Source organism: Dromiciops gliroides, chromosome 5, assembly GCF_019393635.1.
Source record: "Dromiciops gliroides isolate mDroGli1 chromosome 5, mDroGli1.pri, whole genome shotgun sequence".
Taxonomy (NCBI): domain Eukaryota; kingdom Metazoa; phylum Chordata; class Mammalia; order Microbiotheria; family Microbiotheriidae; genus Dromiciops; species Dromiciops gliroides.
In genome coordinates this window covers 119,163,890-119,177,649 of record NC_057865.1, presented here as the reverse complement: position 1 = coordinate 119,177,649, position 13,760 = coordinate 119,163,890, and the positions used below count along the sequence as shown (strand labels likewise).

At 40.3% G+C, this 13,760-nt stretch overlaps 1 protein-coding gene across 7 annotated transcripts in view; it reads right to left on the bottom strand.

The window, feature by feature from the left end:
- ZNF800 (zinc finger protein 800) overlaps positions 1-13,760 on the bottom strand; it is a 170,272-nt gene that overhangs the window by 21,654 nt on the left and 134,858 nt on the right. For 2 of the 7 annotated variants that reach the window (XM_043966856.1, XM_043966862.1), the window contains exons 1-3: positions 12,328-12,388; positions 11,523-11,644; positions 5,248-5,343 (exon numbers count right to left, since the gene is read on the bottom strand). In XM_043966856.1, the coding sequence (XP_043822791.1) occupies positions 5,248-5,343; positions 11,523-11,583 (157 nt within the window). In that variant the 5' untranslated portion in view covers positions 11,584-11,644; positions 12,328-12,388. Of the gene's footprint in view, positions 1-5,247; positions 5,344-11,522; positions 11,645-11,785; positions 12,062-12,171; positions 12,292-12,327; positions 12,452-13,760 lie in introns of those variants that run through there. The other 5 variants (XM_043966857.1, XM_043966859.1, XM_043966858.1 and 2 more) reach the window with 5 other exon arrangements.

Genomic DNA, 13,760 nt, shown 5'->3' with positions numbered 1-13,760 from the left:
ATGAGTTCCATTTTGGACATATTGAGTTTAAAATGTCTACTAGACATCCAGATTGAGACGTCTGAAAGACATCTGGAGATGCAAGATTGGAGGTCAGCAGAGAGATTGGGGAAGAATAGGTAGATCTGAAAAACATCAGCATAGATATGATAACTAAATCCATGGAAGCTGATGAGATCACTAAGTGTAGTTATATGTGGAAAAAAGAGAAGGCAGCCCAGGACAGAACCCTGAGGGACAACTGCAGTTAGAGGATGTGATATGTAGGGGAATCCAGTAAAGGAGACAGAATGGTCAGATAGGAGAAGAATCAGGAGAGAACGGTGTCCTGAAAACTTTAATAGAAATCCAAGAGAATGAGGACTAAGTAAATGTCACTGGATACGGCAACTAAGAGATCATTAGTAACTTTGGAGAGAGCAGTTTCAATGGAATAAAAAGGTCAGAAATCAGACTTTAAGGGGTTCAGAGAGTGAGAATAGAGAGGATGGAGCACTTATTGTTGACAGCCTTTTCAAGGAGTTTAGCTATAAAAGGCAAAAGGGATATAGGACAATAGTTAGCCCGGGTAGAAGGGTCATGAGAGAGTTTTTTCAGGAGAGGGAAGACATAGGCATGTTTGTAGACAGTAGGAAGTAAGTCAGTAGATAGGAAGAGACTGAAAATAAGTGAGAGTGAGGATAACAGAGGAGACAATTTGTTAGAAAAGAGGAGATGGAATAGGATCACTTGAACAAGTAGAGGGGTTAGCCTTGGTAAGAAATAAGACCACTTCATCATGAGACAGGACTGAAAGAGGAGAGAATGTCAGAAGGTATGTGAGTGGGATAGAAGGGAGTTCACAGCAAATGGCCTCCATTTTTTCTGTAAAATAAGAGGCAAGAACCTCAGCTGAGAGACTGGGGAAGAGGAGGAATAATGGGAGATTTGAAGAAGAATGAAAAGGTTTGAAAGAATCTCTGTGGAAAGTGAGTGAGTTTTTAAGAAAGGTATATTTAGGTTTGCCCAGTAGCTGTGAGGGCCCAGTTGATATTTATGTAACATAAATTTATAGTGGACCCAATCCCAGTCAGGACAGTGATTTTCTCCACCTCTGTTCAGCATCACTTTCAAAAGAGCACAAATGGTGGGAGGAGTACAAGACAGAGAGTCAGATGAAACAGTGAACCAGTTGTCAGACACCAGTAGTCAGGCATCGGAGAGTAGGCAGAAGCCAGTACTCAAGACAGAACAGTGAGTCAAAAGCCAGTCAGGTAATAATTAGTCTGAAAGTACCTAAACAATGGAGGTGTAATAATAAGAAATAAGATATAAATAATAATAGTAAAATAATAAGAAAGTGTGAAATATTGAAAGGGAAAGCAGGCAAATTAGAAGCCAAAAGTTGAGATAAAACTGTCAAAACTAGGCAAGAAGTTAAAATAACAAAAACAAAACTCAAGAGACTGGGAAATCTTGAAATTAAGTCAATTCTACCTCAAACAAGAAGAGGTACCAATGCCAGAATATTCCTAGCCTAGCCAGCATGGACGGGTACAAAGAAATAAGATTCAAGACAAAAGATGCTAACTTGACAGAAACGGAAAGTGTGGTGTCCAAGGTAAGGTCCTGCAAGTTAGCTACTACCCAAAGAGAATGAAAATAGCGGGTATAGAAAGGTTGGGGGGTGGGGAGAGCAGCTAGGTGGCGCAGTGGATAAAGCACTGGCCCTGGATTCAGGAGGACCTGAGTTCAAATCTGGCTTCAGACACTTGACACTAGCTGTATGACCCTGGGCAAGTCACTTAACCCCTCATTGCCTTGCAAAAAAAGAAAAAAAAAAAGGAAGATGGGGGCACCAGGGCCCTGGCTAGCACAAGAATTTTTAATCTGGGAAATTCCTTTTTAACATTTTCTTTTGTAATCCTATACATTTAATTTTATGCATTTAAAAACATTATTCCAGAAGAGGTCCATAAGCTTTCATCAGATTACCAAAGCGATCCATGACACAAAAAAGGTTAAGAATCCTTGGGCTAGAACAAATAGCCATCTTCCACTTTATTTAAGGAACATAATACCACGAGGTCATTCCTTTAGAGAAGGTTGAAGAGACCCAAGTGTATAGGATAGAGCCTCATAAGAGAAAGGCACCTGAGATAGAGACCTGGATTTGGCAAGGGATGTAGGAAAGGAAGTGAAAAGATGACTTATAATAAATATTAGGGCACTAAGACAAGGGGTAGGGTGAAGATTCTTCTTCAAGCAAAGTAAACTAATAAAGAAGAAACAAAATCCTCCAAGGCAAAAATAAAAAAGAGTTATGGCATCTAGGAAAAGGTACTAAAGACAGACAAAAGGGAAGTCATGCTGCCAGTTATGGGGATCAAAAGCAATCTTCAGTAATGTTCACTTTTGATGCCAAAATTTCTAGCTATGCCCTTGGGAATACTCAAACTTAAACTGGATTTTTTCTCCCATGCTCCCATACAAACAGATACATAACTATATAAAACCATGTAAAAAACATCAGGAAACATAATCCCTCAAAATCAAGATTATAAAGAACCTATTTTTAAATTTCTCTACTTCACAGATCTGTTGACAAAAAAATGTTTATATTAAAATATATGCAAACTAAACTGTTGTTAAAAGGCAAAACTCCGGGGCAGCTAGGTAGCGCAGTGGATAGAGCACTGGCCTTGGAGTCGGGAGTACCTGAATTCAAATCCAGCCTCAGACACTTAACACTTACTAGCTGTGTGACCCTGGGCAAGTCACTCAACCCCAATTGCCTCACTAAAATAAATAAATAAATAAATAATTTTTTTAAAAAAGGCAAACCTCCAAAGATTATTGAACTACTTAAGAAAAGCAAAAGAAAAAAATATAACACATTGTGCCTTACAGTTCTAGACAATTTCAGTCCTCAGTGAGAGATGACAGAGTATTAAAAAAGTGCTAACTTGGGAGTTGAAAGACTTGGATTTGAAATTACCTCAAAAATTTACACTGTGACTATAGGCAAGTCACATCTTCTCAAAGCCTCAGTATGCTCATCTGTAAAATGGAGATAATAATAGATCTTGCACCCTCAAAAACAAAACAAAACAAAATAATAGATCTTGCACTACCTGTCCCATAGTGTTATAGTGAAAAAAAAGCACTTTGCAAACGTTAAAACACTATGAAAGTGTGAGCAGTTATTCTTATTTGTGAATTAAACTATAAATTAACTGATAGATTCTTTGAAACCTAAATTCACTTTTCTGTATCACACAACCTAATTCTGAACCTTCTAATGTCAGCTGATATGTGCTAAGGGGATGCAAATTACAGTATCCAGCATTCAATACTGGCCTAAATAAAACAATACAAAATTAACAATAATGATAATGGGGGAGGGTTAACTCATGAATTCCAAAGGTATGTAAGGGACTTGTGTAGATTATCAGTTTGTCAGCTTTAGATAGTCCCTGGTTTGCCCAACACTTAAAAGACAGGTGTGTATATAAATATAAAGATGCACTTACATAAAGAGTATACCAAGAAGGGGGGCAGCTAGGTGGCGCAGTGGATAAAGCACTGGACCTGGATTCAGGAGTATCTGAGTTCAAATCCGGCCTCAGAACTTGACACTTACAAGTTGTGTGACCCTGGGCAAGTCACTTAACCCCCACAGCCCCGCCAAAAAAAAAAAAAAGTATACCAAGAAGACAGCAATTTTCTCAAGCTGAAATTATTGTTTCAAGATGGAAAAAAATGCTGCTTTTACTAAAGGTTCTTAGTAAAGGTATCTAAAATAGGATTTCAAGTATGAATTAACTTTAAAAATCTATTCTACACCATTTGAACAAATGATACAAAGAACACAGTATAAAATGACCTTAATTATTCATTTAGAATTGAGATGAAAAATAGTTAAGAAAATTATAGATGAAGACAATGGTTAAGAAACTTATAGATGAAGAAGTCTCATTATCCCTTGCCTTATTTTCATAGCGTAACAAGTTAAAGAACGGATTACATGTTTCATATTTCAGGTAGCTGAAAGAAAATCCTATTATAAAATCTGGACATCTTCTGTTACAGTAGATACTTCTTGTGTATCATTCTAAATAAACGGACCAATGTTCAAAGACTTAATATTTAGAGACTTCCATTTTAACATTATGTGTTTAACCAGGTTTGACCCACATATCATTAACACTGAGCATAGTCCATGTAAGGTAGAGAATGTAATATAGGTTATATCTATAAGGTAACAGGAACCTAGCAGATACAAAATACAAAACACTATATTTGACTCCTAAATGCTTGGGCTTAAGAACTGACAATCTGGCACAGTGGATAGAGCACCGGCCCTGGAGTCAGGAGTCCCTGAGTTCAAATCCGGCCTCAGACACTTAACACTTACTAGCTGTGTGACCCTGGACAAGTCACTTAGCCCCAATTGCCTCACTAAAAATAAAAAAAAGAAGAAGAAGAAGAACTGCCAATCTTCCTGTAAAAGCTTAAGGTTTTCCTGATTCCCCCCACCCCAGCTGCTCATGCCTGCCCCCCCCCAAATTACCTATTTCTTTTGTATAAACTTACATGTGTACAAGTTATCTCCCCCAAAAGAAATGTAAAATACTTGATATAGGGTGTTTCATTTTCATCTTTATATCTCAGTGCCTGGTACATAGTAGGAACTTAATAAATACTTGCTGAATGATCTAGAGACTCAAGATAAAAAGTCTAAGGGAAAAAAGTTATAAATGAGCATGCACAAAGAGTATCACCAATGCAAAATGAACAACTTCAGATAAACTGCTTTTTTCCTTGAAACTTTTATAAATTTATAAAAATGGAGAGTCTTTAAGATTGAAAATTCTTTTCAATGATGACAAGATTTTTCAATTATATAGTCCCAATTAATACTAAGTGCCAATCCAGTTTTTCAGGCATACACATTCACACATGTCAGTAACATCTACACTGAAAGCTAGAATGTGCCATCTAAGATACCAAACAATCATCTTCAACTAAAGGATTTTCTATTACGCTTTTCTAAATATAAGCAGAAATGAAGAAAAGCTAATTTCTAGAAGTCACCTTAAATTTTATCAACCTTTGAAAAGCATCTATGAAAATGAAAAAGGTATCCTATAAAGAAAAATATAAATTTTGACTTTAAGTCACCTGTTTCTAAGTTCCAGATTTTTTTCTGCCTCCCCCTACATAAATGTCAAGAAACATATCTTAAAACAAAGCAAATATTCATACCTGATCGAAAGCATTCAATAATTTGTTGAATGCCAGATTTGGAAGTCTGCAGTGGTTGCTGTAACAAAGGAGGATCTCCAGGTTCCAGAATATACACTGTATAAAAGATATCAATCCCCACCCCATCCCCATAAAGAAATTAATATCATTCATATATGAAATATAACAATGTTTTAGGTTCCAAACGAATTTAAGTATACAATTGCAACACAAATTATTATAATGCATATTATTTACAGTATGCTTTTATGAGGCAAAAATCAACACATGCCTAAGTACTTTTCTTAATGGAAATGATACTTGGAGTAGGAAGTAAGTTCAAAAACAAAAATCTACTTTTGACTTTTATGCCTGGGGAATCTTATCAAAAATTCCCTACATTTCTCCTGAAAAAGAATGGGAGTAACTATGCTTAATTTAAATACACCATACCTCATGAGCCTAGAATCACTGGCTCTCAGGTTTACTTGGTATAGCTTTCTTTTGACACTATGTGAACCACAATTCTAAAGCTTCAGCCAGAGAGAGATGTTGCTTGTACTTCTAAAACCACTTACATAGTGGAAAATGAACTACAGTTGACCAAAAAAAACACCTAATGAGTATCAATCCCATTTTTTTAATTTCCCATCATGCCCCAACCTCTAAGTGCCACCACAAGGTACTACCAATTAGTTTGCAAAGCTAACCAGGACAGGACTGCTTCAGTGAGGAGGTACACCCACTGTCAGAGAACCTGAGCTTACAAAGTTTTAAGCTTCTGGATTAAGAGAACTGATTTCATTTCTGACTGCGGGATGAACTCCACTTTCTGGAATTAATGTGAATAAAAAAATACTCTTGGTAATCAAAGGAAAGATAAACCAGACAGGGCAACGTAGAATCAATTCACTTCTCTTAATGAAGTAAAAATGTCCCAGCTTTAACAAACATGTCTAAAATAAAATAAAAACCAGAAAAATAATACAAGTTCTCCAAACTCTTGGCATTAATTTATCTTTGCTACTATATATGACAAGTACCAAAAGTCAGAAAATCTTTTTCATGTTAGGAAGAGACATCATATAAAGCAATAGATTGACAATCTATTTTTTTTTGCCATGTTAATAAGAGGCAGTAGGGGCAGCTAGGTGGCACAGTGGATAGAGCACCAGCCCTGGATTAAGGAGGACCTGAGTTCAAATCTGTCCTCAGACACTTACTTACTAGCTGTGTGACCCTGGGCAATTCACTTAACCCCAATTGCCTCACCAAAATAAAAAAATTTTTAAATTTTAAAAATGTCTTTAAAAAGGATGAGGCAGTTGAAAGTTGTACTCATAGAAAGAAGTATAAAAAAATAAAAGAAAAATGTCCCTATAATTCTAAAGAACTGGGCATGTTCCAAGGAAGTGTCTATAGATGAAAACAGTTCTAGAAGAGCATCTAAAGCTATGAGAATAATTCTAGTAAAGAACAGAAGATAAGGGAAGGGAGATGTCCACACCTTGGTAGCCTTCCTCAGGATGCACAATTCGATCTAGGAGCCATATTGCTGAAATCTTTAGTAATTCCTTAGTAATAATAAATTCTACTACCACAGGACAACAAGATAATCAAACCCAGAAACATCTTCTTATGTACTATCTCAATCCTGAAGTGCTTCTCACCTCAGGAATTTTCCATATTTCTTACAATTTCAAAGCATGGCATATTCACACTAAGATAAAATTTGACCAAAGATTCCTGGGTTAGCTCTGTCATTCATGGAAACTATACATGGAAGACAGTCTGTGGAGTCCTCACTAGAAAAGAAAAAAGTTTCTTCCTCACCTGAAAACATAATCAAGTTCATAATAATATTTACTGCCACTCCCAAACCTAGAAAAGTTTATTTACTTGATACTACTTATCTAGCTCCTCTCTTAAACACCTTTGTATCTGTACCACGATAAGCAACAAACATACTCAAATTATCTGTTCACCTAGGTCAAAGACAGCCACTTTCTCCCACCAAAAATTCCAGTTTCATAATGAAATATCTTCACTCATAGCCCAGAGGTTACATTCTTCCAAGCACAGAGGCACACTAGAACAAGTTTCATCTGCAGGGCTATTTTCTTCCCTCTCAAATCAAGAACCCTAAAGATCCTTGTTCTTCAAAACACAATCATACTCTACTTAAAAACTTCAAAAGAGCCATGATTTAATCTTTACATATACACTATCCTCTAATATCCTCTGCACACAAAAGATAGTTTCATGAGTTGCTATGGCCAACAAAAAGAATCATATGGTAGCCAACCTATTAACGACCTCTGAACTTAGAATGATATTCAGACGCTATGCCTATATATTGAAAGCCTTTTGAGATTAGTAAAACCTGTCAGACAAAGCTCTCTGGTGGCACAGTCTTCAGAAATCCAAGGACACCAACATGTCACAATGAAGTTTTGTATATCTCAAACAACCCTCTTCACTCTTAAGACTTTTTAACCTAGCCCAAACACCTGCCTAGGAATACACAGTCCTCATCCATGGCTTCATTCATGGTCTATAAATCCAACTAGGGCACTTCCTAATCCCTAGAGAACAACCTTTTGAAAGTATACAATCAGAATGTTTCAACCCTCAATTCTCTCAAGACCTCTTCTAAAAACTACTATCAAAATACATTCTTCTCAACTTTGGGAAACTTTTTAATCATTCTTACAGAAAATACCTTCCCCTAATATAATAACCAATGGATTACAATTAATCAATGCATACCCACTCTTCTGTTTAACTAACATAAAATAATTTCCTCACATAAAAAAAGCTCAGGATTTTAACAAAATAAGGCAACAAGAACAATATCTAGCCTGAAAAGTACTGAAAGGTAGTATCATAGAAAGCTTCTATGTTAGTTTTTTTAAATTTACTGCAATTTTTCTAATGATTTCTTGAATTTTTAAAGATAAAGTTTTGGTTCATGTTAAAATATTAAAAGGTAATTTTGGTATACTGTCATAAAAATCCTCAAGTTTATGAAAAACTTTAATTAGAACATTGCAATAGGGGCAGCTAGATGGCACAGTGGATAGAGCACTGGCCCTGGATTCAGGAGTACCTGAGTTCGAATCCAGCCTCAGACACTTAACACTAGCTGTGTGATCCTGGACAAGTCACTTAACCCCAATTGCCTCACCAAAAAAAAAGAGAGAACATTGCAATTAAGGTAACCGTGCAAAACATATTTTCAACTTTAAAAACTGTTTCAATTTACAGAAATGACTTGAATGGTCTTCAAACACAAACTGGAAGACAGGCTCACAAGACTGTGTAGGTATTATCTATTTCGAAAATTGCCAAATTTCATTCTGATATTTTTCATACAGTAAATTTTTCTTGGAATGAACTACATCCTCAGGACCTTCATCCTCTAAAAGAACTGGCAGGTGTGATTGTTGAGATAATGAAAGATCATGGAGGACAAGAAAAGCACCTACAGGATGAGATAAGAGGAAATACTATCCCAACTTTCAAAAATAGAAAAAGAATGGAGTCTACAAACTAAAGGCCAGTGACCTTAACTTGGAATCCTAGCAAAATTCTAACATATTACTAAAGAAATAAGAGAACAACAAGAAAAGGAAGTAGTGATCACCAAAAGCTTTCCCAAGAAAAGGTCATGCCAGACTAATACTATTTCCTTTCTTTAATAGATGGTGGATCAGAAGAATACTGTAGATTCCATTTACCTGAATTTTAGCAAAGCATTTGACGCTACTCTTATGGTTAAGATGGAGAGATGTGGACTAGTTACAATTACATGAGTTCTTAAGTTGGTTGGCTGGACTCAAGTTGATGTCAACTTGGCAGTAGATCTGTCATGGAGGATCCCAGGAATCTTTGCTAGGCCTTGTGTTATTTAACATTTTTAACAATGACATGGCTAAAGGCATAGCTTTTCAAAATTTTTACTGAAACAAAGGAGAGGATGGCTAACACAACATACAACCGTCAGATTCAAAAATATCTTGACAAGCTAGAAGAATGGGCCAAATCTAATAAAATTTAAAAGCAATTAAATGTAAAGTATTACAATAGGATTCGGAAAATTGACTTCATAGGTACAAGATGGGGAAGGGTAAACAGCAGTTCATCTGAAAAAAGTGTGGGGGGTTTTAATGAACTATATAACCTCAATATGAGTCAACAGTTGATATGGAAGTCAACAATCTTATTGGTTGTATTATAAGAGGCACAACATGCAGGGCTCCATTAGTCCTACTATACTCACACACTGGACAACTGTGTTCGGGTCTAGGTGCCACATTTTAGAAAGAATATTGATAAACTGAAGAAGATGGTAAAATACCTCAAGACCGCACTGTAGGAAGATTGGGTGAAAGAACTGGGGGTGTTTGGTCTTGAGCTAACATGTAAATGTTTTCAACTATTTAAAAGGCTGTTATTTGCAATAGGGATCAGGATTAGATTTGTAAAGGGCAGCTAGGTGGCACAGTAGATAAAGCATAGGTCTTGGATTCAGGAGGACCTGACTTCAAATCCAGCCTCAGATACTTGACACTTACTGGCTGTGTGACTCTGGGCAAGTCATTTAACCCCAACTGCCTCACAAAAAAAAAAAAAAAGGATTAGACTTGTACTGCTTAGTCCCACTGAACAGAACTAGAAGCACTGTATGGAGTTGCAAACAATGTAAATTTTCACGCAAGGAAAATAATTCCTAAAGATCAGAGTTATGCAAAAGTGGGATGGACTGCCTTCTCTAGTGGGATAGAAAGTGGCTTCTCCATCACTACAGGTATGGCAGCAAAGGTTGGATGACCACTGGTCAGTATGCTGGAGAAGAAACACTTGTTCTGGTACAGGGTGGACTAGACTCTGAAGAGCCTTCCAACTCTGAGATTCTATGATTTCTAATTCACACAATGTATATGAATGGAACTTGAGGATGTTTTAGGATACTAGGTTATAGATTACAATGCTTTAACCTTAGAAGACCCTTAATAAAGCTGTTAAATCATTGCTTTCCCATTCTAGAATTAGCTGTCCTTTGGCAAAAGACTAAGTATTGGTAGTTGTAAAGTGACAGAAACAAAAAAGAAATCCAGTTCTCATTACCATGAGCAGAAGCTGACCACACAGCTCCCCCAAAACAGGAAAATCTTTCCCATCACCATTTATTCCATTAAGAAAAAAAAATTCTACTTAAGTGAACAACATTGTAAAGAAACCTGGTGCATTCAAGTAGTTAAAACATTATCGTGTCCCCTCATCCCCACCCCCATGCTCCAAATCTAAAGGCCTAAATTGGTTCAGCAAACAAAAAGTACTGGGTACACTGAATTACTGAAAAACTGAAAAGAATTTGTCAACATTTTTTATTAATAACTTTTAAGGGAAAAATACTTATCGTCAAAGAGTATGTACATTTCTTTGCATTCGTGCACAACTACCAATAATGAGGGAAGAAAAGCCTTTAATTTGAAAAAGTAAAAATGTTTATTCAATGATTCTATTTTAAGCTGTACATATAAATGTCTATAAATAAATTAAATTTCACATCATTGTTCTAATGTAAGTAGAAACATCTGTCAAACAAATTTAGATATCACCTTTTAAAAGTGAAAATGTAGCTAAAGGGCATCACTGGGTTGCTAAAAGCACTGAATCTCCCAGTTCCTAAGTTAAATCAAAAAGCCAACTTCTGTCAGATGAACATACACTAGCATCCTAAATGTATACAAAAGATAGATTTTTTTAATTTACATAAAAAAGAGTTTCTTAAACAAAATAATTGTATTTAACAGAACCTGGGATTAGCCTAATCAATCCAGAGCTCCATTTTTTTAAAGCATTAACTTATAGGAAACTAGGACTCTATTCTATTCCCCTTTCACATTAACATCACATTCTTTTGATTTTTAAGAAGCCTAAAAGCAACAATCTGCAAAAAGGTAAATGCAGTTTCAGTTTAACATTCACAAGGGCATTGGGGAATTATTCAAGCTGTCTTCGAAAGAAAAGGAAAAAGGACTGAGTGACTGATCTTGTGGAAATGATTTAATGTGGCACTTGGAGGATATTTTTTTAAGGAACCAAGTAGGGGAAACCTCTAGGTTCTGCACAAATCTTAGAGCTCCACAGCTATTTTCCACCAGGCAAATTACAACTCTTTGGAGCCAACTTCTTGGGTGGAAGGGAAGGCAAGAGGAGGCAAGGTCTGGACGGAGAAGGCACACGAAAAGGGTCGAAGCAGCCCCGGGGGAAGAAAGGATGGCCTATACCTGGTTCACAGCATCCATGATGATGGTGGTCAGTCTGACAGCACTTGTCCCTTAGAGGCATTTTCAGTGGGTGCGACCTACTTTCCTTCTACAGTTCGAAGCTCCTCATTGCGGCTCTTCTGCTGAAAAAAGCACAAGCCCAGTCACTCACCCTTAGCCTCCCGGGGAGCTGCAGCTGCGTTTTCCAGACATGTCCACTTCCCGGTGCCTCCACCTCCCGCTCCCCCCACCGTCCCCTTCAGACAAGCTCCATCCATCCTTACAAAGATGAGGAGCCCCCTCCCCTCCCGTGCCCTCCTCTCCCTGGCGCCGCGGGGCAGCGCAGAAGGGGCCTCCCTTCCCTGCCAGGGAGCGAGGGAGGAAGGGAGGGACGGAAGCCCGGGGTGGGGAAGCAGGCGTGGAGCCTTAGCCAGGACGAGAAGGTGTCTCCTCTCTGCCCGCAACCCCCGCTTCGGGCGCATGGCTCCGGGGATGGGGGTGGGGGCGTGGAGTCGGCGACAGACGACAAGTCACGACAAAAATGAGACTAGTAATTTTAAAACCCAACCCAACTAGCTCCAACTTAATCAACTCCCGGGGCTGGCGGGCGGAAAGCAGGCCGGCCGGGCGGCCGCGGGGCCAGCCTAGCGTGAGAGGCTTCGGCCGGCACCTGGCACAGCCCCCCGCCGACCCCGGCGGCGGGAGGCGGGAGGGAGCCGGGGCCTCGCTCCCTCGCCCGCCCGCTCGCTCCCTCGGGCCGCGCCACAACGCGCTGCGCTCCCAAAGAATCCCCGCCGCCGACGCGGAAGCGGCCGGCGCAGCTTACCCCGTCTCTCGGCGGGCCGGGCCGGCGGCGGCGGCGGCGGCGGCGGCAGCAGCAGCAGCGGAGGCAGCAGCGGCGGCGGCGGCGACTCACGACGTCCCTCCGCGCAGTGGGGCCGGCCGGCGGGCGGGGGCGCGGGCGCCGGCAGTTGACAGGGGAACCGCCCCGACCGCCGCCCCTCCGGAGGCCGGGCCTGAAGTCGGCGGGAGCCGGGGAGCCCCCCCGGCGACAGCAGCGGCGGGAGCCCGGCGCCCCTTCACCTGCGGGACTCGCCTCTCTCCTCTGGGAAAGGGGAGGGGTCGGGATTGGGACGGGGGGTTTCCCCTCTCCCTTTGGGCCTTCTCTTTTTTCCCTTTTTTTTGAGGGGGCTGTTTGAGGGAACTTTATTGAGTCAGCCTGTCGCTGTCCCTCGAGCGCTCTCTCCCTTCACGAAGACACGAGCAGCAGCAGCCGCGGTGCGGATAGCCCAGGGGGGGATGTGGGGGAGGGGGGAAAGCTGAAGCTCCGAAGCCGACGACAGGGAGCTCGGAGGCAGACGGCTGACCCCGGACGGAGATGGGAAGAGGGCAGGAAGTGACAAGCGCACGGAGGAGGGAGTAGGAGGGTGGCCGGCACTCCCGGGGCAGCGAGGCGCAAGGCGCATGCGTGGAACCCACGTTTCGTTGGGCTGCGAGCGGGCAAAGAGGGAGGGAGCGGCAGCCGCGGTCGCGGCAGCGGCAACAACAACAGCAACAGCGGGGCTAGTTCGTCGTTACTTCGGCTGCAGCAATTGGAACAGTCCAGAGCTAGACTTAACTGTGAAAGGGGACGGGGAGATGCACCTTCTCAGCGACCCACTGATGCTGTCTAGATTACCCACCTGTTTCTTCCTCCCCACCCCCAACATAGTAAAATTGGGTTGGTTGATGAGAAAGGACTAGGAGTACGTGTTGGTTAAATGAATGAATCTGGGCGGCCCTCCGCCCCTCGGACTGTGTTACAAACCAAAGAAGAAAATGCAGGAAGGGGGCCGAGGTAGAAAACAACGATCCCATGTGAGCTGAAATTAACCATAATTTCAGTGTACTTTGGTGAAATTTTCTAATGAAGATTTAACCAACTTCTGAACTTCAAAAGTTTTGCATTAGAATTAACGCCGACTCTTAGGAGCCAGAAATCTTTAAGGTTTCAGGGAAAAGAATATCTTCTCCCTTGACTACTAGACACTGTCAGTCCGCTTTATTAATCACCTACTTGTATGCCAGACCCTGTACTTAAATTCTGGGGACCAAAAAAAAAAAAAAGGCAAATGACAATCCAACCCACTAATTCATCTAACTTCTTTATTCTCCTATCTTTTACAGGAGTTTATACCCTCAAGATTCTAACTCCCCTTCTACTCCCACCACTTATCATCTCTATACAGATGACTCAAATCTATCTCCAAGCCCAACGTC